General features: G+C 42.1%; 2 protein-coding genes across 3 annotated transcripts in view; one reads left to right on the top strand and one right to left on the bottom strand.

The window, feature by feature from the left end:
• Positions 1-26,765, bottom strand: part of ECM2 (extracellular matrix protein 2) — a 57,264-nt gene extending 30,499 nt beyond the window's left edge. Inside the window, exons 1-3 of one of the 2 annotated variants that reach the window (XM_066596418.1) lie at positions 26,542-26,765; positions 19,959-20,280; positions 6,996-7,184 (exon numbers count right to left, since the gene is read on the bottom strand). In XM_066596418.1, coding sequence (XP_066452515.1) covers positions 6,996-7,184; positions 19,959-20,241 — 472 coding nt within the window. In that variant the 5' untranslated portion in view covers positions 20,242-20,280; positions 26,542-26,765. Of the gene's footprint in view, positions 1-6,995; positions 7,185-19,958; positions 20,281-26,309; positions 26,428-26,541 lie in introns of those variants that run through there. The other variant, XM_066596419.1, reaches the window with a different exon arrangement.
• The window catches only part of CENPP (centromere protein P), a 277,456-nt gene that overhangs the window by 215,152 nt on the left and 34,642 nt on the right, over positions 1-27,662 (top strand). The gene's annotated exons all lie outside the window — the stretch shown is intronic.

The following is a 27,662-nucleotide window of genomic DNA, read 5'->3' as shown; positions in this document are numbered from 1 at the left end:
GGTGACTTTAGACATAGGGCCCTTGTTCACTTATAGTTCATCATTAGGTTTCTGCAGGCATATCAACTGAATGGCGATCGTGTAAATAGTCTTTCATTTATGAACAACTGCCTGTTTACTGTGAATGAAGGCAGGCGGCTGGAGCAATCTCCATGCTGCTTCGCCACCATTCACTGAGCTATGATCATTTTTGTGTGAAAACACAAGATCGATTATTGTTGGGACGACTGTCGGACGTGTAGAATGACCCTAATTTGACTGTCACTACAAAATCTCAGAATCTTGTAGGCACAGAATTTTTTGCAATTTATGCTGGATTTAGACAGGCCCAAATCTATCCTGATATAATGGGTGTCGGGCAGTGATCAGTACTTGTTTAATTTCTTCTTACACAGGCCGAAAATCAGCTTATGAGGAGAAACAATTGCTAATGCGATCATTCATCTCCATAGACCAGCTATATATCTTCCTGTTCACATAGGAATCCGTATTGTCGATCAGCGAGCGTTTTTTTCCCTCGCTAAATGATCATTGGTCCCTTTACACAACTCGATTGTTGGGTGAACAAACGTTCTGAGAAACGCTCAGGCCTGATAATTGGCCCATGGAAATGAACCATTAGGCTCTGCCCATGAAGTAGACCATAACTTAAAGGATTTATCTTCTCTTGATAATCCTTTTGCCCGTTCTTTCTTCTTACTTGCCTGTTAAAGATATATGAATACACATAAATTACACATGAACATATAACACTCAGCTGTATACTCTTGTGTATGTTATCCCTTTCATTGGTGTGTTTCCCCAATGGCTACCTATTGTGCTGATAGTTTGTGGGAAATAGTGCCAATTAGATTTAATAATTATGGTGCATTCCCACGTAACAGGTACTGGCTGCGGTTGCCAATGGATGTGTGCTCTTGCCGATAAAGTCGGCAAGATAATGCGGCTATTGGCTGGCATGACTGGTCGGAGTCTCAGCCGCAATCCGCACCCTTATATAACATGATAGTTAATAATTTTGTTAACATACATTAAAACCAGTCTGTTACTTGGCTTCAGATGCCATAACTTCTCACTGAAGCCTCTTTCGTTGGCTTTGCATGTATGTATATGGGAGTTATAGCATCATGCGAAAATGTCGTGCATGTGTTAACAGATAACTTAATGAGAAGGTATTAAACAGTATGAAGCATCTTTCAAAGTGCTGCTCCTACTTTTCTGATGAGGCGCACCACCTAATATTACTCATGTGCAGTCTGTTAAAGCAAATTATGTCTGTTAAAATTATTATATTCATTTGTCATTTCTCTACCACTCCTACTGTATATAATTCGATTTTTTTTCCCTCATGTTTGTATAAATGGAAATGCATTACTGTGACATTGTAAAAAGCCTGAAGAAATGTTACACGGGTGTTACTATCAATCAAATATAGTGTTTCAGAGTTCACAAGCCTAAGGGTACAGTCCCGTGTAGTGGTCACCACATGGGTGGGTTGTGGCAGTGATGCAGCTAAGAACCCCTGTAATTGAGGTATGAGCAGCTTGCTAATGAATTAACTTCATGGTTTGTTCATTAGTAATGGCTATATCGTTATAGGCAAACCTACAGCCAAGGTACTATTAATTCATTAGTAAGCCACAAGGACATGTCTCACCAACAGGGTTCTCGTTCACATAGCTGCCACAAACAACCTAGCCGTATGGTGGCCTCACCCGGGGATCAGCTGTCTGACCAAATAAATGTAGTATGACATATTGACCATTCAAATGATGGTTCTCCTTTCTGGCTTACAGGAAGGGGGAACTTAAAGGGGTTATCCATAAATCTAAAGTTATACTCTAACTATAGTATAGGGGATACGTTTATCATCTGTGGGGTCTCCCCGATGAGACCTCTACTGATTTCGAGAATGGGGTCCCATGTCCCCCTCCTCCTCATCGTGGGTTTACTGCACCTCCCACAGAGAAGAGGCGATTCATTGGAGTGATGGCTATGCGATTTCAGTTGGACTGTTGGAGATAGCCAAGTACAAGCACTCAGTAATTTCCATCAGCCCCATTAAAATGAATGGAGTGGCGACTGCGCATGTTATCACTCCATTCAGTGTGACTTCACTACGGGTGGTGGAAGCATCCCCACAGTAATGAGAAGAGGAAGACCTAGGACTCCTGCTCTCAGGAGTGCTGGGGGGTCTCAGCAGTGAGACCGTCGCTGATCATAAAATTATTCCCTATACTTCGGATAGCGGATAACTTTGGATTTAAAGGGATTTTTCCAGTGAAATTCTATTGATAATCTATCATCAGGATAGGTCATCAATAGTTGATTGGCCTGGGTCCGTCATTCGGGACCCCTACTGATCAGTCCTAGCGGGCGCATGTTGTCAGCGCCGCAAATACAGAGGTCAGTGCGGTAGCCTCCGCACCAACCTCTGTGTAGTGGCTGGCGCTTGTAACTACAGGCACAGCTCCCATTTATTTCAATGAGCGCTGTGCCTGCAGTTACAAGCTCCAGACACTGTAAGGAGGTCAGCGCTGAGGCTTCTGCTCCGACCTCTGTGTATTTGCAGCACTCACAGCATGCACCCACTCAGCTGATTGGTCGGGGTCCCGAGCAATGATAGGCCATCATTAGTATTTCACTGGAAAACCTCCCCTAAAGATTACTCCTTTGATAGGACATAAAGGGGTTGTCCCCCCCAAAAAATATTGTTTATAGTTAAATCCAGACAATAATCCTAAACATCTTTTAGGCGAAATGCACACAGACGGAAATTCCGCGGCGAGATTTCCTGCAGAATTTTTGCCCGTGCCCACTGCCATAGGATTGCATTAGATAATGCAATCCTATGCAGACAGCCGCAATTTGACCGTGTGAAAACTCGCGCGGTAAATAAATCATGGCATGTCCTATTTCTGTGCGAGCCTCGCACAGTCACCTCTGATACTCCGGCTCTGCTCTGCGCATGCGCTGCTGTGCGACAGCCGCCGCAGAGCAAGACCCAGGGAGGAGGTGAGCACCGGATCACTGCAGGAGCACATCTCACAGCGGGATCCGACCCAGCCATCTGCAGAAGGCCTTTGTTTAACTCCTTAATCCCTTCAACGTAAGGAAATGACAATTTTTTTTTATTTTCATCCCCACTCTTCAAAAGCCATAACTTCAAAACGTATATTCAATTTATTCTACAAGTTGTTAAGGATGTGAAAATACAAAATGTGTGTTTTTATTTTTAACATTAAAGGTGAAAAGTGCAAAATGTTTTTTAATAGTATCTTTCACTTTTTAATTTTCTTTTTACTATTTTTATGTCTCTGTTAGGGGACTTAAACCTGCAATCTCATGATCACTCAAATAATATGCTGCAGTACTTCTGTACTGCTGTGTATTATCACTATGTCTGTCTAGGACAAATCATGGCTGACCTGGACGCTATTGACTGGTGTCTGGTTCCCATGCAAATCTATCGGGCCTCCACGATTTTATGGCAAAGAGCTGATGACATCACAGAGGGAGCACCTCGTAATGCAGTAATTAACATTGAATGTGGCATATAAGGGGTTAACAATAGGTGTTGGCTCAGCTTCTGAGCTCACACTATCAACTTGCTGCAAATATACTTCATTTCATTTTTACCAATGTATGTGTATGCTGTGGTGTGCCAAGGGGTTAAATTAAAAGTTTCTATCCCCAGATATTCCAGGGCTGATGTTAGCGCAACCTGCTTTCTCTATTCTGTGTCCACCTCAGTAATTGCTCAAACTGCTCTGTCTTGCTTCCCTTTGCTCCACTGGGTGTGTGGAGGGATTCTTGATGTGATGAGCAGCAACTTCTGAAGTTGCTGAGTCTTCTCTGATGGTAAGAGATGCTGAACAAGTGATAAGAGAGTAAGACCTCATTACTGAAGAGAAGCAAGGCTGAGCATGTGTGACCCCCTTGGAAATTTTACAAAGATGGACTAGACACAGAATGGTTCTTCAAGGGAAACAATAGGTAGGGCCATTCTAATATCTGAGAATAGAAGCCTTTTTATGAACAGGATTTAACTATAAAGAATATTTTTGTGTGGCAACCCCTTAAAGGACAGATATTGCCTCTTTGGGACAACCCTTTTAGTACTTACCTGTGGTCCAACTGCAAGCACTTTTGTGCTGCATGAGGTTGAAATTACTATTGGTGCCTGTCAGTATGCACCATAAGGCTTCCTGCTCTTTGGTGAATTACACTGACAGATCTCTCTAAACCTACGGCCACACGTACTATAAACTGAACTGAAACAGTTCTTTCTGAATTCACTGCACAATTTGCTCTACTCTGCTGTGAAAATATTGATAAAATTGACATTTTATGGATTTAACTCTTTTTTTTTTTTTTTGGAAGTGCATTTAGCAACCAAGTTATGCCACATTTTCAGCAGCGCTGCTAACGCTGCCCATTCATGGGCAAAGCTAGAACATGTGTCGCTGTCAAAGCGCAGCGTCTTGACGCTTGTGTGAGCAGCCCCATTGAAATGAAAGGGAGTATTGTACAGTGTTTAGCTCTGCGCTGAAAATGCACCTTTAAACGCTGTAAAAAAATGTCTGTGTGAGGGGGGCCTAGGAATGCTCATATATAAAACCAGCCGTATAGCTAGGGACTGGGAGGCATGCACTGCACTTGTAAAAGTTATTTACTGGGGACATGAACGTGTTTTCCAATGAATTATTACAATGAGAAAGCATGTTTGTTTGTTTCTTTTTCTTTTTTTTTTCGTAGGGTTTTTTTTCTTGCTTCATGAGATTTAACCCAAAAATTGTGGACTCTGTGCTGCATTACTTTTGAAACTGTATTTTGTTGTGTGGGGTTTTTTTGCACTTGGTCCTTGTGTCCTTTTGTAGTTTATAATGTATAGACTTACCTACTGTAACTGCTGTATATTGTGGGAATTAAACAGGTTGGACAGGATTAAGGGCTCCTTCACACAGGTGTATGCACATTTGCATGCCCCTTAGCACTGTATTTTTGCGGAACAAATACAATTTTGTGTGTATCGGCATATTCTACTGGACGTTTTCTGGCCCCAGGCCATGTTCCCTTACTCACGGCAAACAAGATGCACCGCTTGAAATAGCTAATAAGTTCCAGATGTGTTTTTTTTTTTCAGCGGGATTATGCAGTTTATTGCACTTCTCCTTGTGTGTTGCACGCGCATTTGCATACCCCCAATGACTTCTATGGGGACCTTTGGTGTACAAATGCACTAAAATGTAGAGCATGCTGCTTTTTTATAATGCACAGCAGAAATGCATGTGCAAAATATGTGCATATGAATGAACCCATTGAAATCAATAATGGGTTCTATTCTCTGTGTATTGCATGTGCAACACATGTGCGAATATACCTATGTAAAGGAGCCCTAAAGCCCATGTGGTGGCCACTTACTATTAAAAAAACTCTGCCCAACCCCAACTGCATGCCCAAGGTGGTGTATGCAGATTGCAGACATAGGTCAGCCCGTTATATATTAATAAAGTAGAGAATCCATCACTTGACCTGGATAAGATATGGATAAAAACAATTAGGCCTGTTTTTATTGAGATTTTATCTAATACTAAAATAAGGCCTCTTTCACACGGCTGAGAAAATCACACAAGATTTGTGCGTTACGAAACACACACATCTCGCACGAATAAGAACCCCATTCTTATGAATGGGATCATATGCATGTCCTAACGGAACGCCTCACCCACTGTTTTAAATGGGTCCAGAAAAACGTTGCACCCGAGTACAATGCAAGGTCTTTAATTGAAAACAATGGGAAACACTTGCCGATTCTTTCTGAGGATCGCTACTTCCCTGATGTGATGGCAGGCATTTTTGACACAAACATTTCACAGCCCGATATTGTGCTCCCCATGTGAAATTAGCCTAAAGCTACACGTTTTATCTCAGGTCAAGTGATGGATTTTCCACTTCCTTTACATATCGATGACTACTCCAACAGCTGCCAATGGATTTTCCTTCTGCACCCTCTAGACTTGGATTGTACGTGAGATCTATACTGCACAGTGAACTGAAACTCCGTGTATAGATATTTTCTAATAGGCCTATACACATGAAGACCATCTCAGAAGAGGCGGTCACAAATCAGTTCATATCTGTAGAGGGATTATCCAGGATTAATGAAAACATGGCCGAACATCCAGAAACTTTACCACAACTGTCCATGGATTGTATCTGATATTACAGCTCGGCATCATTAAAGTGAATGGAGCTGAGCTACAGTACCACACATAGTCTGTGGACAAGTCTTAATTCACTACTCAGATGAAAACTGATGTTTTATTTATCATTATTACAAAATTATAATTATTCTCAAAAAAGGCAACACATCACATTCTGGAGGTGAAGAACTGTTAAAGGCGTTTTCCGGAAGTCAAAGAAAAAAAATCTACTGTGCACTGAATGTTGTAAAATAGAGAAACAAGCCACACATGGCTTCAGTGCCCCCCCCCCCCCCCCCCCCCCGGGGCCAGTGTAGGAGCCACAGTCCCTGCCATTTCGAACTTGAAAGAATATGCAAGCCGTCGCATATCGTTTATTGGGTATATGACCGCTCAGCCAATCACAGGTTTCAATGCTTATAATGCCATAAATGACTGCTAATGTCTATGATTGCCTGAGTGGTCACACACACAATGAACAGAGTGTGACTGTAGCCAGCTTCATTCGGGTTTGGAGCAGCGGAGGTTGAGACTCCTGAACTAGAGTGGGGGCCAATGAAAGAGGTAAGTATAGCTTATTTTTTTATTTTACAACAGCCCATTCCATTGCCAGTAGATTTATTCTTTGTCTCCCGGAAAACCCCTTTAATAGATCTTCACTTCCAGTTTTTGTCAAAGTTCTAGTGAAGTGAGACTTCTGAAGTTTCAGAGTTAAATGTTAGACATCGACCTTGTTATATAATGCAAAAGAGGAGCACATGCTGTTACATAATGTGAATTGTTCCATACCAGTCTGACTGCACACTGGACAGCATTCGCCAATGGGGATCTCCGTCTTGGGACACGTAAGAGGAGGGCAAAATGCTTCATCACAAATCTCATTCCCATTAGAACACATGCAGGTCACACAAGGCTTTGGAGACCATACTGCCTTATCATACATTGCTATGCCATTTACCATGCAGTGACCTTTCTTTGCTGAAATAGGAAGTGAAAAAAACAGAAAATTATTCCCACTATAAGGGCGTCTTCACACAGGATAGAAATGCTGCATAAGTTCTACTTTGGAATTTGCTGCGAGAATTCTGCAGCATTTACAGTACAAGTCAAGTCGAAGACATTTCTAAAAGCGCGTTCACATGGAGCTGAAAATTTCTGCACCAAATATGTAACCTTTTTTTTTCTTTTTAAAACACTGCCAATTCTAAATCCTGTGAATACGTCTCCTGTTTACTGACCTTTTATTTTGACGCAGGCTTATTCACACTATGTCATGATATTTTAATTAATTAAACGTTAGCCTCTATCACAGTCAGATACACCAATTACTCAGCACACAACTCCATGAGTCCCAGAAGATTGGAGAAGGGTAAATATTGTCCCTATCTTCAAAAAAGAAAAGAAGGTGGACCCAGGTAACTACAGGCCTGTGAGCCTGACTTCTATACTGGGAAAGATCTTTGAACAAATTATTAAACCGCATGTATCCAAATACTTGGATGTGACTGCAGTAATTAACCAGAGCCAGCATGGGTTTGTAACAAAAAAGTCCTGCCAGATTAATCTAATTTCCTTCTATAACAAAATCTCTGACTGGGTTGATCAGGAAAATGCGGTGGATATAGTATATCTTGACCTTAGTAAAGCATTTGACAAAGTATTTAATGCTATACTTATTGAAAAATGACCAAATATGGGATTGACAAGGCAACTGTTAGGTGGATTCACAACTGGCTGGGTGATCTACTCAAAGAGTGGTCATAAATGGCTGCACATGGGGCGTGGCCTAGCCTGCAGAGGGAGCGGTCACACAGCTTTAGTGCTCCTGCATACAAGGACTGTTTTCTAGACCTACGGTCTTTCCTGAGCCCTTTGCGAGCCGCTCACTACAAGCCTCGGCTACCTCGCAGGCCAAGGATCAGAAAGAGGGGTCTCTTGCCCAAATCGAGCAACTTAGAAGATCGGGGCCTATTTACAAAGGAGAAGCCGCGGCCTCGAGTTGGGAGCCGGGGCAGACCGGAAGTCCCACGGCCACCTCACTCCTACAGAGAGACAGCTTACACTGCCGCTGGAACAGGCACAGGAGCTCAACTGAGCTGGAGACGGTCGGTGGGGTGAGTGAGGTGCCCCGAGCGGCAAAAATAGAGATAAAACAGCGGAGCTGCGGCCCGGATCTACATCTTCTAGTAGCTTAGAGTGTTGCGCCTCCATACCAGTTCTTTTCACATCCTTTTCGCTACACTTACGCCCACACTGGTGGAGCGTCATCTGGTTGGCAGCACCTCCACCATTCAAAATACTCAATCATTGAAAACTCTGTGTACTCCATAAATATTCCACTACCCTCACTGGGTCTTGCTCCACCCTCCTTTTTCATTTCTTTTACTCACACTTTAAGGGAGGCAGACACTTTTCGTTGCCCGGGGGTCTCTTCAACCAGTGCTTCCATAGCTCCCACCTAGAGTCCGCCTCAAAAGGGGTCTCTACTTGGTTTCACAAATCTATCCCCTTTACGCTTACAGCCCAACACTCGGATGGAGAGGGTAGGGCTCTCATTCTTAAGGGTAAAATTGGAAATATCAAAATAACAATTGCAAATCTATACGCCCCTAACACAGAACAAATCCCCTGGATAATAAAACAACTCGAAAATTATCAAACAATTTGCCGAAGGACATATCATCCTAGGTGGGGACCTAAACGTCACCATAAACCCCCTGCTGGATTCTTCCTCGGCCCGTTCCCAGATCTCACAGGCCAAGCTAAAGAGACTCAATAAGGTTTTACATGAGCTGGGAGTTTCAGATGTTTGGAGATCGTCACGACATTCTGCTAAAGACTTTACCTTCTACTCGCAAGTACATGCCACATTCCAAAGATTGGACTATATCTTTGCCTCCTCAGGCCTACTACCGAAACTCAGGGAAACCAAAATAGACTCTCTAACAATTTCGGACCATGCCCCTGTACACGCCGACTTCCACTTAAATAATGAACCCCCTCGGGAGTGGATATGGCGTTTAAATGACTCCTTACTCGACTTTACAGATGAGAGATCCAGACTAGGACTCTTGATTTTTTTCAAACTAAATCGGAAAGATAACCCCAAACTTCCTCTAATCTGGGAAACTCATAAAGCGTACACGAGAGGTCACTTAATAGCCCTAGGATCCAGAATTAAAAAACAGAAGCAAAAGGAGATAGACCATTACCTTTTACGTATAGCTAAACTAGAACAAGTTACTAAACAATCACAGTCCAAAGCAAATCTAGATGAACTAACTACAGTAAGGAAGGACCTGCGTTGCTGTCTTAACGACAAATTTAATAAAAAACACCTCTTTTTCAAACAACGAATATATGTGCATGGTAACAGAGGAAGCAAACTGACGACGGCCCTACTTAAAAAGGTTAGATCTAGAAACTACATCCAATCAATAAAAACTCACTCGGGAGCAATAGTCTCTACAACCGTTGAGCTAGCGAAGGAATTCCAGCACTTTTATTCCAAGCTCTACAACCTCGAGGATAGTGAGACCTCCCCAGTCAGACATAAAATTAAAAGCCAAATTGATTCCTTCTTAAAATCCCTGAAACTTACAAAACTCTATGATAAAGACGCCAATACTCTCCTTGAAGCAATTACAACTAACGAAGTAGAAGGGATAATAGACTCCTGCCCTCAGGGGAAAAGCCCCGGACCTGATGGGTTCTCAATAGCATACTACAGGGTCTTTAAAAAACAGCTAGTTCCACATCTAACGGATATGCTTAATGCACTTCTCAAGGGTGAAAAACTCCCTAGACAAGCCCAGGAGGCACATGTTACTTTAATTCACAAGGACAATAAAGACCCTAACCTATGTGGGAGCTATAGACCTATCTCTCTGATTAATCTGGATGTGAAAATATGGGCTAAACTACTTGCCAAAAGAATGGAAGACCTTATACCCACCCTGGTCAACCCTGAGCAAACGGGATTCGTGAAAGGCAGAGAAGGAAAGGATAACTGCATACGCCTACTACATGCAATAAAGTATGCCCAAAAACACAACACCCCACTGGCCCTTGTTAGTACCGACGCCGAAAAGGCTATTGACAGGGTGGACTGGACCTACATGGAGAGAGTTCTCTCAAATTTCAACTTCCCCACCCCCTTCATATCTGCAATATTGTCTCTATATATAGAACCGCACGCTAGACTAAAAATCAATGACACCCTATCCCCCCCCCTTTGACATTCGTAATGGCACCCGCCAAGGCTGTCCCCTCTCCCCCACTCTATTTATACTTACAATGGAACCTTTACTCCAATGGTTGAGACAGGACCCCGTAATAAAGGGATTAAGCTTGGGCAGACACACACTCTCCTCAGCAGCTTTCGTGGACGATATAATGTTTGTTATAACAGATCCGGTGAGAAGTCTGCCCAGACTTACCTCCATCTTAAATGATTTTGGTGCCTTCTCGAACTTCAAGATAAATTTCTCCAAATCTACAATACTAAATATCTAAATCCCAAAGAGACACTGTAATCTGTTGAGGTCCAGTTCACCCTTGTCATGGTCAGAGACCTCGGTCGAATATCTGGGTGTCAAACTCACCAAAAAAATAGAGAATATACTTGGCCAAAGCTTTTTACCCCTGCTCGACCAGATCAAAGCACTCTTACGCGCATACGACTTGCCAGCTTTGTCCTGGTTTGGTAGGAAAAACGTGTTGAAGTCCTATGTACTCCCTATAATAATCTACAAACTTCGTATGCTTCCAATACACTTGCCCTCGTCCTTCTTTAAATCCCTACGTATGGCCTTCTCCGGATTTGTTTGGAGGCAGAAGAGGCTAGATTGGCATATAGCTTGATGATTAAGAGGAAAAATGAGGGCGGCTTGGATCTCCCATCCATCCAAGACTTCTATAGAGCAATTCAACTTAGATATTGGATAGATCTAACAAACCTATCTAAAGACCCACTGCTGCACGCCCTTGCTGAAGGGGCACATGGGGAGCGCTACCTGGAAGACCTCTGGTTTCCAGATAAGAACACATATAGGGCAAGGGACTTCAACCCATTGCTCAGAGGACCATGTGAAATCTGGGACGTGCTTAGCGAATCTTTAGCCCCCAAACCATCCCTAAAAATGCCACTTCAGATCTTATACAAACTGATGGGGCTACCACAAGACCCAACGATATCTAGCATCTGGAGAGGGGCGCACAATAGACAGAAGACTTGCAAGCCTTAAAGGGGTTCTCTCGCGGCAAGCATCAAAATTTTAAATAACCCCATTCCCCCTGTCACCCCCCTGGCATAAAATAGCAAATTAAAGTGGTTTTTACACAGCTTGCTACTCACCGATCCGACGAAATAAGGAGTTTAAAAAATCTTCTCCCTAAAATGGCCGCCGGTCCTTTCCCAGGGATGCACTGCGGTTTTCTCCGATGGTGCACCGCGGGTCTTCTCCCATGGTGCACCATGGGCTCTGTGCGTTCCATTGCCGATTCCAGCCTCCTGATTGGCTGGAATCGGCACACGTGACGGGACGGAGCTACGATGACGACGCGGTGACCAGCTCTCCGGGACGAGCGGCCCCATTCACCAGGCAGAAGACCACACAGCGCAAGCGCGTCTAAAAAAGCAAGAAGCCAGCGAAATTAGACGGAGCCATGGAGACAGGGACGCTAGCAACGGAGCAGGTAAGTGAATAACTTCTGTATGGCTCATATTTAATGCACGATGTACATTACAAAGTGCATTAATATGGCCATACAGAAGTGTATAACCCCACTTTCTTTCGCGAGACAACCCCTTTAAGTCATGAAACCCCTGAGGAAATAAGACAGAATCTACCCCCCTGCCAATCCTACTCCTTCCTGCAGAAAAAGCACATCCACAAAACCCTTAGTGAATTTCAAGCAAAATACAAATCCACCCGTCCCAAAACTTTATTTGAAAAAACTCTCACCGAAAACAGCTCTAAAACGCTGAAAATCTCGTACCTGAGAAAACAGTTTATCGCACCTCCGCTATATGCCAAACCCACCTTTCTCATATCGTGGGAGAAAGAATTGGGAATATCACTATCAAATGCAGACACCGCTCTGATCATGAGGATGGCCTACGGCCTCTCTCCATGCATTCTCATGCAAGAAAGCCATTACAAGTTGCTTGTCAGATGGTACAAAACTCCACAATGGCTCTTCAGCTATAAATTGGCACCCCACAACAGATGCTGGAGATGCGATTCTGGTATTGGATCCTACTCTCACATCTGGTGGGATTGCCCAGACATTAAACCTTACTGGAGGGGGGTCAAGGACGTCCTCAAGTTGATCCAACCAAACTTATCACTAGCAGCAGAAATGATATTCCTTTGGAAACCCTCAAATGCCTTCCACCCCTTAAAAAATAGATTGACGGCCTTCCTCCTGGACACAGCCAAAGCACTAATCCCGCTACACTGGCTACAGAAGACATCCCCTACCATATCCCAATGGATAGAAAAAGCGGATATGTTATGCAATATGGAGGAACTCCTGAGCTGGTCAACAAGCTCTCATGACAAGTTCCTCCAGATCTGGTCCCCATGGAGAAATCTGAGACACAACCCCTAGAGAAAGGGACGCCCCAAAAAACAAAAAAGAAAATTACTAAAATATCAGGACCCCACTTTCTGGGAGGAGTACACTGGAAGGGACAACTCACATAAAACATTACACCCAAGGAGACCTCGGACGTTCGGCGCTTGACCTGGGCCTGGGAATATAATCAGACTAAATGCCCCGCTGTCCCGGAGGAGGTAAGACTTTATGGATATATATCCAGTGGAGGCTCCCAGGGCCTACCTACTGGCTCCCACCTGTTCCCTCTTCCTCATACCCCCATCCTTCTACCTACCCCTTACATTCCACCCCCCCCCTCTCTCCCCCCTTGTCTTTGTTTCTGCGAACCTAATCGCAAATTGTACTCTACATTCCTAGTTAACGTACCGGCAGTTCACTGGTACATTCATTATTGAGTACAGGAGTTATAGAAACTTGTTATAAGTTTGAACTAAGTGGATTTTTGAAAATGATGTCCATCAACCCGATTATATCTGTAAAACGGCTGATTTCTTGCTAAAATGAGTAACATTTGCTATGTCAGCTTTTTCAATGCAAGATTTTTTTTTGTATGGATTATCTATGAAAATTTAATAAAATTTGATTTAAAAAATAAATAAATAAATAAATGGCTGCACATCCAAGTGGAAGAATGTATCAAGTGGGGTACCACAAGGCTCTGTCCTAGGCCCAGTGTTGTTTTAGATTTTTATAAATGACCTGGAGGAGGGAATTGATGGGAAACTGATCAAATTTGCTGACGACACAAAGCTAAGAGGAATAGCTAACACTAGGGAAGAGAGGGAGAGTATTCAAAAAGATCTAGAAAAGCTTGAACAGTGGGCGGCGACTAACAGAATGGTATTTAACAAGGAGAAGTGCAAAGTCCTACATTTGGGCAAGAAAAATTAAAAAAACAGCAGCACATGTAAAAAAAGACTTGGGTATACTAATAGATGATAGACAGAACATGACTGAATAGTGTGATGCTGCAACGAAAAAGACAAAACACAATTCTGGGATGTACTAAGAGAGTTGTAGAGTTTAGATCACATGAGGTAATTATTCCCCTCTACTTTTTCTTAGTCAGACCTCATCTGGACTGCTATATTCAGTTCTGGGCACCCCAATTAAAAAAAAAAAGCCATAGACAAACTGGAGCAAGTTCAGAGAAGATCTACCAGGATGGTGAGCTGTCTGCAAATCATGTCCTATGAGGAATGTTTAGCTTGCAAAAAAGAAGGCTCAGAGGAAATATCTGAAGGGCTGTCACAGTGCAGAGGGATCAGCCCTGTTTTCATTTGCACATGGAAAGACTAGAAGCAATGGGGAAAAAAAACTAAACGGGAGGAGACACAAATTAGATATTAGACAGTGAGGGGGGATCAATAAGTGGAACAGGTTGCCACAGGAGGTGGTGAGTTCTCCTTCAGTAACAATCTTCAGAGGCTGGACAGACATCTGTCTGGAATGATTTAGTGAATCCTGCACTGACCAGGGGGTTGAACCCGATGATCCTGGAGGTCCTCCAACTCTACCATACTGGGATTTTAGAGCATGTTGAAATACAGTTGTCAAGCCCACATTCACATAGGATGGCTATTGATAGTGTCGGCTCAGCCTATGTTTCTTTCATATGTATTGTCAGCTAACAGGGGTTTTCTGACATTCATGGTAGTGGGGGGGGGGGGGAAGGATGAGATGTGTGTAAAATTAAAAAAAGCACACTCTCCTCCCACTGCATGCTGCTGCCACCAACGCCGCTGCTGGCCGTCACTCCAGTCTTTGTTCTCATCAGCTGTAGCATTGACATGGGTTTTTAACCCATGTGATCGCTGCAGCCAATGGGAGACCAGCAGGGATATCATTAGTGACGTCCCATAAATCTGTCTCATGGCTTCTATATCAGAAACCCATGTGACAGGTTGATGGGACGTCACCCGGCCTTTTGGCTTAATGACGTCACCTGTCAGATACCAACTGCCAAAACGGCGGTCCAGCGCTGTGGTAAGTGTATTTCTTTTATATAGTTTTGGGCATAGAGAGCCCAAAGCTGTATAAAAGAAATAACTCAGAAACCCCCTTTAAGTAAGTACTGTAAAGTAAATTAAAACAAGCTAAGATTTACAGTATTTTTCCCAGTGTACAAAACCACTCTTAAATGGGATCAATTATAGCTCTTTATTTAATTTGTTACTAAAGTATTCAATTTATTCTTTGTTATTTTATTTTATATTTTTGAGGGTTTTGTGGTAAACGGCAGTAAAATTCCAAAATCTATTTTGAGTCCATGACACTAAATTGTATTTATAATCTGTGTATATGGTTTTAATTATTATGTGACAATGACAATTTTTGCTTTGTATTACCATTTTAATCACATGTTGCTAATATGGTAACTCTTGGAAATGGCTTGTCATTTGCATTACAAGATGGAGGGTTAATTGGTGATTTTAAAGGGAATCTGTCACATCCCGCAACATCATAAACTAAGTTATGGGGCTGCTGCGAGATGTGACAGTCTGGTGATGTAGTTGTTATCCTAAGGATAGGCTATTAATCTTGAAAGCTTGGATAAACACTTATAAGGCTTTCTACATCTGTATGTGTGTGTTCTGCTGATGACTGGGCACAGCTCTTTACTGGTAGCAGTACACCATATGCAATCCAAACAGACTAAAATTGTCACCAAAGACAAATAGATTCCCTTTAAATGCTTAATGGTGTAGTTGAAGCATTTTGGGCAATATGGGTGCAATCAATAAAGAAACCCTAGACTTTTTAAAACTGGTAGAGTAATCGTTGTGAATCTTTAATTAATATTGACTTGCCACTGCTCACACAAGAATGGGTTGCGAAACCGCTTGGCAATGGTTGCCTCAGGAGCCAAAACCTGGCAGTGCCATCCTTTGTTTGAAACACAAAGTGTTCCCTGTAAAACCATTTTCTTCCATTAACCCCCTATCATCTTATGTTGCACTGTTTCCCGACAAAGCCTACCTCTCTTACCAGTATGTGAGGAGGAAAGATAATCAGGATGTTAACAGTAATACTTACAAAAGCAGAGTTTCTTATTTAGAATTAGAGGGACTCTCTTATAAAGGCAATTAACCCCCCAGCAGTTTAGGACGAGCTCTATTCGTTCTGCAGGAAAAGGATGAACAGTTTTAGATGAACAGAGCTTGTTCTACTTTAAATGGTTGTAACTCCGATTCTACCTGGGTAGCCAACAGGCTTTTACTGTCATTTTAAAGCTAATGCTCCTTTTGGTATCCCTTCAGAACTGGAGCAGCAGCTGTTTGAAGTGGGGTTGGGAATACTGAATTTACAGCTATCCTTTCAGTCAGTGTATACAGAGTTGACAGGGAAGGGGAGAGGGAGTTCTGTGATTCTCCTGTCTTTATCCCTGTCCCAGGGGAGGGGTGACATAAATTTTTGTTCATTTTATCACACACACACACACCTCAATCAGAAAGCATATTTGCTTCTGATTGTAACATATGACATTTTCCCAAGAAAAGGAGTGAAATGATGAGTACTTGCTAAACTAATTACTACACTACATCGTATAACCCCTAGTTTCTGCAGGCATTGCTGACTATGGATTTTAAATGTTTTTTAAAATAAAATATTGAAAAAACTTTAAAGGCATTAAATATTAAAAAAATAAAAAGAACAAAAATAACTACACCTAAATCTCAAAAAGCAATGGTGAAATAGCTTTTTTTTCTATTGCCCCAGGAAAACAAAAATTGTAAAAGATGTTTAGTACGTTATATATGCCCCAAACAGATTCCTATATAAACTGGAACTCGTCCTGCAAAATACAAAGTGCCACATAGCTAGCTAGACTGTCCAAAAAATAAGCATGAACACAAACAAGCTGGAACACAAAAGGGGATACGATTTACTGGCTATTATGGCTAAAATTAGTTGTCACTGAGGGGTTAAAAAAACACTTAAGGCAACTGTGTCGAATATATTTACATAAATTCTAAATGTACAATAAAAAAGTATCATTTTTGGGAAGATTTTTCCCGTTTTAATGTGACTATTGAAGGTTAAGGCATATGGATATTATACAGTGGGGGCCCTCCACTCTGGAACCCCCTCTTATAAGCAAGAATACAGTGCTGCTAAATAAGAGCAGCTCTCATTCTGTCAAACCCTGGATTATAAGGCATAACCTCCAGCTAAAGCTAAACTCTTAATTTTGGAGGAATTATACAATACAATATACTGCTATTCGGTACTGGTGCACCTTGTCTCCACCGGACCTAGGGGTGGAGAAATGGGTTGGCCTGGCTCAGCAACAGGGAAAGGGCAGGTGAAACCCCCAGTGGTAGATTGGCTGCTCCCCGCACACAGCATGTCAGATCCTGCAAGCTCTAAGGTGCTCCGGTGCTTGCTTATGCTGGCCGGTTATGGCGAGGACCCGACTGGAGGACCAAAATGACAGACAGCTGCAAGCCGCTGCAGTGCTTCTGCTGGCCGGCTACGCCGAGGACCCGACTCATAGCTGTTCTCCGCTTCGACGCTGTGGATAGCCGGCTATTTGGAGGACTGCACTGACACAGTTGGCGGCTTTGCCGAGGACCGGACTGACAGCTGGCACTCCGCTCCGGCACTGTGCTGTTCAGCTATGTCTTGGACCCCCGTTGTGGCACTGGGCTGAGCGCCTCTGCTCAGGACTGACAGCAGCTGCTGTTGTTCCCCCGCTCGGGACGCTGGCGCCGGCAACTATCCGGTATGTTTGCAGTGGTAAGGGTGGGTGCGACTGGCCCGCCAATCAAAAGTTGGGGGCATGCACTGTGCCTCCACCCTTTCTGGTGCCCGGCCAATCCCAAGTTGTGGGTGTAAATGTGGGCGTGCAGTTTGCCTCCACCCATTCTGCTGGTGGAGACAAGATGCACCAGTACACTGCTAATCTTTATAATATAAATATGAATTTCTGTTGTCTGGACCATAAAGATCAAACAAGAATCTGCACCAAATTTGCCAAAGTTAATCAGGTGCCTTGGAAGTTTGTAGAGCGGCTTTCAAATCTCTAGGACCTACCATTCTCAACATATTCACAAAAGATTGGATTACAAAAACAAATATAAGCTAACACTTGGTCTAAAACCTTTCAAAGCACTTGGTTTCCTATGTGGTTAATTTAGTGCTATAAAGATTTTGGCTTCATATAGTAGCAAATTTTTAACCACACATACAAACAACAAACAGTTACATGAAAACAAACCCATGCCAAGCCTGGTAATTCTACTAGTGTACTGCAGTTTTATAATAAAATGTATGCTATTGGAGTAGGCTAAACTGTCATACCAGTGGTCCTGCAATGACATCCATCTAATTCAGGGACCTTTCAATAATTCTGTTATTTATCATCAAAAATCAATTTTTATTTAGGGTAGAATTTCTTAGCAACAAGAGTTACAATAGTTTTTATCACTGTCTAATGGAAGACCCTCAAACAAGTTAAACTTTAAAATAGGTGTTCAAGCATTATATTGCAGAATTGCATTAAATCCATATAGGCCCCCTGCACACGGGTGGAAATTTCACGGTGGGATTTCCCGCAGAATTTCCTCCCGTGCCCGCCTGCATAGGATTGCATTACAAAACGCAATCCTATGCACACAGCCGCGATTTGTCCACGTGAAAACACTTGCGGAAAACAAACCACGGCATGTTCTATTTCTGTGCAGGACTTGCAGAGGCCCGCACAGAAATGTCATTACCAACGCACCAGCTGGGTGGCAGCCGGCACATCACAGAGCAGACACGGAAGCAAGTGAGCCGGACTGGTAACTGCAGGGGCGTGGGTCGGATCCCGCTACGAGAATTCTCGCTGCGGGATCCGACCCAGCCGTCTGTAAGCAGCCTAAGGCCCCCTGTCCACGGCAGTGATTTCGCTGGCGGCCCCATGTCCAAGAGCAGAGAATCATCGCGATTCTCCGCTCGCGGCCAGCAGTTCGCAGCATTCTCCAGCTCCCGGAGGCGGCTCCCGCAGCTGAGATTCGCCGCGGAATACCGCAACAGCCGTGGACAGGGGGCCTAAGTCAGAGTTAAGCAGACAGCAAACAATGTGACCATTTGTAATTCTCTTCTTCAGCTAGCTATACACGAATGGTTGGCAGCTGACCCTAAATAATTTAGGCAGTAGGTCATTTGGAGTATGTAAGGCAATTTTGCGGTCATTGACCCTCATGTCTTACATTACTACTAATTTATGAATTTAATTTATGCCAATGTCTTCTTGCTCGTATTTGCCGTTGCAATTTTTAACCACAGGGCACATGTAATGTGATTTTTTAGGTTTCTCAACTCTCTATCAAAATTGCCATCCTATAATTTGCTCGCAGCAGTTCTATGAGATTTTGTTGAAGTCATCATTGTGCAATGAAATATATGCTTAATTGGGGTCTCTAAATTATTATGTGGGTTAGTGAATTAGGGTTCATTTGTTTTATAATGGAAGGTAGGAAAGATTCCTAAGCCTTATAATGGCAGAGCAAAATAATGATATATCATAGATAACCACTTTTCACATTTAGCAGAATCATAAACTGACCAAAAGAGGAAAGTATGGTGGATTTAAGACTATGGTTTTTGTTACTACATACAGAAATTGTCTCTCTATTCACTTTCACTTTAAAAAATGGCATTTGTCAGCAACGTCTTTTTAAGGAATTCTCAGCTTTTAAAGAACATGTAAATTTTTCCAAATAATGCTTTTACTTTTCAACACTCCTTCAGTCATGTGTTACTATGTTCATTGAGTCCCTTCCTCTTGGGGGGTATAAGGCAACATAGCACTCAGGCTTTATACAAGGTTTGTTTGTAGTCAGTAAATCTGCCTAGGAGCTGTATACACCAAACGGAAGAATATTTTTAGTCAACAGTATTTGCTACGTTACATTTTTCATTGTAATGTACTGAAGCAATAACATGATCGCAAGCCTAGGTAGGCATAGCCTTTCATTTTTTTTCTTCTGAGTATGAACAACGTATGCAAATGTTGTCTGCAAAGATTTAGGCTGTAAAACTACATTTTAACAAAATACAAGGATTCACGATCAAATGATGAAAAAAACAATCATTTTGGATAACCATTTGCAAAATCTTCTCACCTTGGTCACATCATACCTGGTATAATATTGTAGCTTGGGGCTTGCTCACTGACCCCTAGAACTGCTTGTAGGATGTGTACTATGGTATCATCTCCATTGTAGAAAGGGACTTGTGGTGCAGGGACTGGGATTGGTGAAGGCCGGACCGGTTTTTGCCTTCTACCCCTTAAAGGCACTCTTCTACGTTTATACTGACTTCTCCGTTTTTGATGCTTTGGCATAGAAGGGTCGTCTTCTTGAGCCAATCCAGTACACAGTGATATGACTAGAATTACACATACCAGTATGTGAGTCCGCATCTTCTTATTATCAAAATTCTGGGCCACAGCAACAAAGTCCTAGGAGTAAATATGCAGACAGTTAAGCAGAATGCTTTAGATATGAATATTTTATGTCCACAAGATTGTATGGGATTGCAAAAAATTGTCTGCTTTCTTCTAAAAACAGCACCGCATTTGTCCATAGGTTGTGTTTGTCCAAAGGTTATGTGTGATATTGCAACTTAGCTCCATTGAAGAGAATGGGGCTGAGCTGGAATGCCATAACACAACCGGTGGACACATAGGACAGATATGGTGCTGTTTTTGTTGCCCTGATTGATTCTCTGTTTGACCATTGTAATTCATTATTAATCAGTCTCCTGACTAAACTCTCTGCTATTCAATGTATCTCGAATGCCGCAGCCGGACTCCGCTTTCTGTGCAGCTGCTAAGAATTGGGGAAAAAATCAACAATTTATTTTTTTTTTAAATATGTTTAACATAAAAACTTGATTTATACAATAATGACTTCTGATGACACCTTTTATTAAGGTCTATATACCTGTCCATGGCCTGCAGTAAGTAGATAATGCTGGTATCTTAGAGATATTTAAGACTGCATGTGGCCCCAGATTGCTATATAGTGCTGATAGAAAGACGCCAGTTAGCACAGAATATTTAGTAATAATTTGCCATATTTAATTATTATTTTTCAAGCAACTATGGTTTTCCAGCAGGGACTCATAAAGCAGCCTTGAAGCTACGTGCAGCTCTCCAGTACCTTATCTATAGGCCATTGACTCAGGGCTTTATAAAGGGTGTGTGTATTCTTGCTTAATGAAGTGTAAGGTCAGGCATTGCTGGGAAGTCAGCCAGATGTCCTGGGAATCTAAACATTATTAGGATGTTATGCTGTAACAGTTATAAACAGTACAAGTTCCTAAATTTGTCTTCCAGTACTCTGAAATGTCTTTTCTAATAATCTTACCAGTGCTTCAAACCTAAATCTGCGTTTCCATAGAAGAGGCAACAAGAACAGAGGAGGTGCTGAAAGTTTTGAAAGATCTAGATTTTAAAAAAATCAACAACTCTGCTATGACATACTGTATATAAAATATCTCATCCAGTGTAAGGATAAATTATAACAGAGCCATGTTACTATGATGTATCCATTACAGTGAGTTTAGGATTCCATTGACTTATCATGTGGTTATCTTGGTTTCATAGAGGTATTTGTAATTTAGTACTGCTTGCTGTGCTATTTGTGCCTTCAAAAGTGATGATGCCCCTAACAGAGGCTCACAACACTAATGTGAAGCAGAGATTAAGTGGTAAGTAAAGCCCTTTCAGACAACGATTGTCACTCAAAAATCGCTGAAAGCCATCTTTTGAGCGATAATCATTGTGTCTAACTGCACTGACATTGTGCCGTCTTCGTTAAGCCGTCGCTGGTCTTTCAGCATGTTGAAAAATCAGCGATCAGGAATTCACAGCGGGATACAGCTGATACTATTGTTTCAGCTGTATCCGGCTCCCTGAAGAAAGGCGGGTTATGAAGAACAGAGCCGTTCAGCTGTGTTTTTCATACTCCGCATGGAGATCTCGGCTGTATAACAGCACTCCGAGCAGGGAACAGCTGGATGCAGAAGACAAGCGGCCCCACTTGTCTTCTGCATCCCTCGCTCAAAGTACTTGGCTGTATAATAGCAGGGTGCTCTGAGCGGGGAACAGCTGGATGCAGAAGACAAGCGGCCCCGCTTATCTTCTGCATCACCCGCTTGGAGCGCAAGGTGATTTCTCAATGCTTGAGCGATCACATTGCGCTGTAAAAAAGCACACAACGATTATCTTAATATTTTATTAATTTTTAAGCGATAACTGTTGTGTCTAAACCAGGCTTAAGGCAATACATGATTGGTGCAGACAATGCCAATTAGCAGCGTCCAATGCTATATAGCATACTAGAGTCTAGTTTGGAGTTCCTACATCCTATTTAGATAGCAGTATGGACAGTCACTAGTAGATACCAAATGTAAACTATACAGCAGCCTTGTTTTTATATGATAATATACAGTTATAATGCACACATTGATAGTAAGGTTGGCTCCATGTATTAAGCCAATAGCTAACACTTTTCTAAACCCATGACAACCAGCATGCAGTACTACATTGAAAAATTCTGGAGTACACACACAATATTCCAAATGCTATGCAAATAAAACATCTATATTAGTGTGCAATGCACGTTTACTCTCCTTGTGACAAAATAAAAAAGCCCTATCCTGATGTTCTCTCCTCCCCCTATTACACTGGACAACATGTAAGATGGGCAGTATACAATCATGCATTCTCACAAAACCCCTGCAAAGTAAAAATATTAGGTATGTGAGTGTTAGGGTGCCTGCACATGAACGGAATTTCCAGCGCGTTATTTTAGGCACATTATCTGCCCCAGACCGCAGCCAATATACTCCTATGAGGATCCGCAGTTGTCCCCAGACGGACGGATTTGTATCGCGTTTTTTCACGCGCATGAAAAAATCTGCGACCTGTTCTAATTTGGGTCGGATTCTGCGCGCGAAGCCTCCAATACAAGTGAATGGGTGCGTTTTTTCACGCAGTACATCCGCAGTGCAGCTGCAGATGGAGTCACTGGTTGCTATGACTACAGGAAGTAGGCATGGTAGGAGGCATCCCAACACACAGCAGAGCTTCACAGGCAAATTTGTAGAGGGAGATAGGTAGTATTTCTTGCCAATGCAGGATGTAAGAATGCAAAATCTGTAGTAATGAATTCCTCTTGTGAATTTTTTTGCAGTGACTGAAATAAAGTCACGCTGGAGAAGCGCCCGAAAAAAGTTACATGGATCAACCATGCCCACAAAGACATCAATAATTTAACGGTGCTCGCACAAGCAAGAAGGACAAAACGGAGTCTGGGTGTTGGTTTTTAAGCTGTTTTCCAAGGAATGGGCAGTTCTCTAGGGGTTGGGTTTACAATAAGGGGCGTCTGCTGGTTTTTCTGCACGTTTTTTTCCGCAACACACCCCCATATATCCGCGCGTGATTTTTCACGCATCCGCACCTATCCGCAAGCACATTTAGGTACCATACGCACGTGAAAATCCGCTAGCGGAATCCGGAACGCTCGTGTGCAGGCGGCCTAAATGGTATAAAGGTGTATTCAGACAGTGTGGTGGAGGTGTAAAGGGTTTGTACCAAAATTTATTTTTATCACTTACTCACAGGATAGGTCATAAAAGTCTGATCAGTGGGGTTCGTACTGCTTAGACCTCCATGATCTTAAGAATTGGGGGCCTATGTCGACCTCCCTTTCTTAGTGTAGGATTACTGCATCCCTTGCAGTGAGGAGAAGATTGAATGGATCAGCAGTCACGCATGCACGATGCAGCTCCATTCGTCTTTATATAGCTGAGCAGTTAAAATAAATAATACTGTGCATGTGCAACCGCCATTCCATTCACTTTCCATATCACTAAGGGTGAGTGCCTTAAGCCCGCAGTAATAAGAAGAAAGGGACATGGGACCCCTGTTCTCAGGATTGCTGTTGGTCTCAGCAGTGAGACCCCCACCAATCTGACTTTTATCGCCTGTCCTTTGAATAGACAATAAAAGTCAATTTGGTACAGTCTAGGTGTGATACAGTTTTTTAAAAATGGATCCAAATCTGTTAAAACGATTAAAATACTGGTCCTTACCTGTCCTATTCCCCTGTGATCCAGCGCTGCAGCACCGTGGTCCTGATTGCCCTTCCCCTTGCATCACCACTCGTATGCCTGAGGGTTATGATACCAGGAGAACTGCGCCAATTCTTTTTTTCAAACTATATTACACCTGGATATCCCCTTTAAGCTACACGTCTGAAAACTGTCATTTTATTGTGATTTGCCTTAATTTTTGATGTGGTTGTGTTTTCACTCTAATTGCAATTAGAACTGTGGGAAATCATGCTACAACTGCATGCAGCTTTTCAATGCATTTTCAATATAGTTTTGACAAGTTTTCTAAAATATAACTAGTTCTCTCATTAGCTGCTGTTTGCACGCTGCTTCATATCTGTACATTTTTTATTTTCATGTGGTCTTCCCCATTTTTCTGTTGTCCTGCTGTTTGCAATCCACTTTCATTCAGGGGGTGTGTAGCAAGCCTAGCATTCTGCCAGAAGTTCACTGTCCTGCACTTCCTTGCCCTGACTTCCCATGACTTCCCATGTTGCATTGCGCAGTCTCTGGTCCAATCAGCAGGGGCAGTATCTGAATCCTCACACCTCTGCTTTCGCAGGACGATTTAGGCATTCTGGCCAAATGATGAGAACTCCAATATAATTGTGTGTACATAAACATGCACACCCACCTAGGATAGGCAAAGATTGTGAAAATCGTTATCACAGTGTCTGTCAGCCTGCAGCCTATGAGTGCACACGAGTGCCCCTGAGAAGACAGCTCCTTCCCTCATTGTTAAGGAAACATCCCTGCGTTCTTCCTACAGAAGCTCTGTACCTAACAACAGACAGTGTATTGCTGACAAGTTGGGAGACACCTAGTAGCAGTCACTTCAAATGTTGTTTATAGTGGTAAAACAACAACATTTTTAATATTGTATATTACAGAAATGATGAGACGCGTGCAAACTAGTAGATGAGCAGAAGTTGTCTGAAAAGTTAGCGCCCTTTTAACTGCAGCATCTAACACAAGCATGTGCTGCATAGCTTTAGGTGCACCAGCAATAATAGCAATATTTATCTAAGCAGCAATGCATTTTATGAAAAAAAACCTTATTATTACTAATGTATGAACGATCCAAGATATTTTTAAGCAGAGGCAGGTAGCCAATATGACATAAATAATTTTTTTAAAGTATTTATAATACATAGATTGCAGTGTGCTTAAACACTAAAATAAGTACCAATGCCAATAAGTTACCTGTAATTTCTAGTAACGTATATAAGTAAATCTATAATTTACTAGCAAATGAACCTTTCGAACGGAATAGGACATACAGCAAGCTGCCGTAAATTCTGCACCAAAATGCAGTTAGATTAGCAGATTTTGGCGTACAATTCCACAGCTGTGGATGTGACTGTGTCCTGCGGCGCAATTCTGCCCCATGTTAAAGGGCCCTTAGTAGTCACTACAAACATAAATAAAACATCAGAAAAAAAACCTAAATTCAGCACTGAAGAGCATATCAGTGACTGCTGTATTCAGATTACCTGGAAGTTTATACTTAGACTCTGGGAGCAAAACAATCAGACTGATATGTTTATAAAGAGTTGATACAGTTTTGATAATGTTGAATTGTATTTGAACCTGTGAAATGCTTGAGAGGCAATTCACCACCTTAAAGTGTCCATGATGAATCAGTCTATACACTTACTAAGTGAGATTAAAAGCTTCGCTAGCAGTGGAAAGAGCAAGCAGCACAATGCATTTGGTCCTTTGGCTGACAGGGCGCAGCTGGGAACAGACTTTCTAAATAATGTGCTTACATAGGCAAGATACGTATAAGGTCTTTTTAAAGGGCTTCTGGTTACATTTGCTGTTAATCCAACTCCACGGCAAGTATACACAAATGCCTAACAGCTTCCAGGTGTTATGATTGAGCTTTGAATTTAGATTTAAGGCAAAACTCTTTTTCCTTTTAAAAAAAAAAAAAATCCAACCTCAACTGGAAAACTTTCAGAGAGTGTTGACGAAAGTAAAAAGTAGTACATTCAGTTCCCAGACATACTAAAGATTGTTTCAGCTACTCAGAGTGAAGAGTTTTTGTAGTTTAAGCAGCAATGACATGCTGTATATTTGGGATTATAATCCATCACTACATCATTTACAGAAACTATCGAAGAATCTGTACAAGTATTCTATTCCCTGCAGCACCAAGACGTAGATGTTACATCCCAGGTGCCATACGTCAGTGGTACTTACACCTCAGCCTATTTACATTGGTCCAGTGTCCTATGCTATGATATACAACAGTGTATTTTACCCTTGGAGTGAGGAATAGCACAGAACATGTATCATACATTGTATACAACTTCAAGAGTAGCAGACATTAAGCTTTCCTTTATGCATCCTAGTTGTCCTAACCTCCGTTACTCTTAAACAGCAGTGATGGACAACCGGTAGAATTAGTCATCTTTCTAGCATAACTTGCTTAGGAATTATGTCTCCGGTATTAGAATTTGCTAAATCCAAGTAATCATAACCTGAAATAGAAAACTGAATAAATACTAAGCAGGAGCTAAGCTTCTTTAGAAAACAATATCCAAATCTCAGAGGTGTTTGGTAGTGGGAATGGACATAGGACATAGTACGTTACCACAAACTCTGAGGCTGCACACAGGCCAACTCCCTCTGCGAAGTTTCTGCTGACTTGTTTGGGATTTAGCAGACTTGATGTCTGCTCCGCTTCGGATGTGACGGCTGCACTCGGAGCAGTTTCACTGCACGTTACTCAGCCTTCTATGTTTATTAAGAATTTTTCCCAGCCGGCTGTTCTGGAGTCTCACCAATACAGAGGTTATTGTCGTCTTTCTGCTTTCCTTTAATTAATAGCCTGTGGATCCATAATGAGCAATTTTAAAGAAAAAATGTAGTTTTGGTAAGATGTTCATAAATCACAAATCATTAATGACCTACAGTAACATGCACTGCTGTTGGAGGATATATATAATCTAAGGCTTTACATTATACAGTGCAGGAAAGTTAATTTGTTACAATGTATCCAGAATAGAAATGCCACATATGTAGCTTGCTTTCAGGGGGGAAAAGTTTACTGTGAGTAGTCTGTGTCTCGCAAGAGACAGAAACATGAGACTATAATCTGTAATCAGCGCTAGTGTAATATGAGGCTAGTCCACAGACCACTACTGGGAAGCCAACTACAAGTAGAGGGGCAGGGTTTTCTTTAGATCTAAGGGTTTAAATGTCCCGTACACACAAGCTGTAAGACTTGAGACTGTTGAAGTGATACAAAACATGTACCGTATTCCTCACCTTTATTGTGTTCCCATGACATTAGAGGCTCACTGTTATTTTTACTGGATTTTCCATTACAGTAACTAAAGCATTATAGTACCCAGGATTTTATTGATTAACGTGTTTGGTCTGGATTATGAAATGAAGAGGACTTTTTTGTGTTCAGTAGGAATATCCAGCTGCAACTTGATGTGTATTGGAAAGAATGTAGTACAAAAGGTATCCGGCTTATAATTCCTATGCCTGATGCTAACAAGACGTCTTTGTGAAATCAACAATAGCTACAGGAAAATTCCCACTAAAACCCAGGCAATCAGTGTTGTAAACGACTGGATATGTGAAAGGTAGGATGAAGTTTATCGTCCACAGCAATAACTGTTAGTACTACAGTATATCAGGGAAATCCACAGTGTTTGCTGTCCTTGTAGTCATCACCAGACTGGTAGGAAAACTTTTCAGCCA

The sequence above is a fragment of the Eleutherodactylus coqui genome, chromosome 3, assembly GCF_035609145.1.
Source record: "Eleutherodactylus coqui strain aEleCoq1 chromosome 3, aEleCoq1.hap1, whole genome shotgun sequence".
NCBI lineage: Eukaryota > Metazoa > Chordata > Amphibia > Anura > Eleutherodactylidae > Eleutherodactylus > Eleutherodactylus coqui.
Note: the sequence above shows the minus strand (reverse complement) of the source record. Positions and strands in the feature narration are given on the sequence as shown.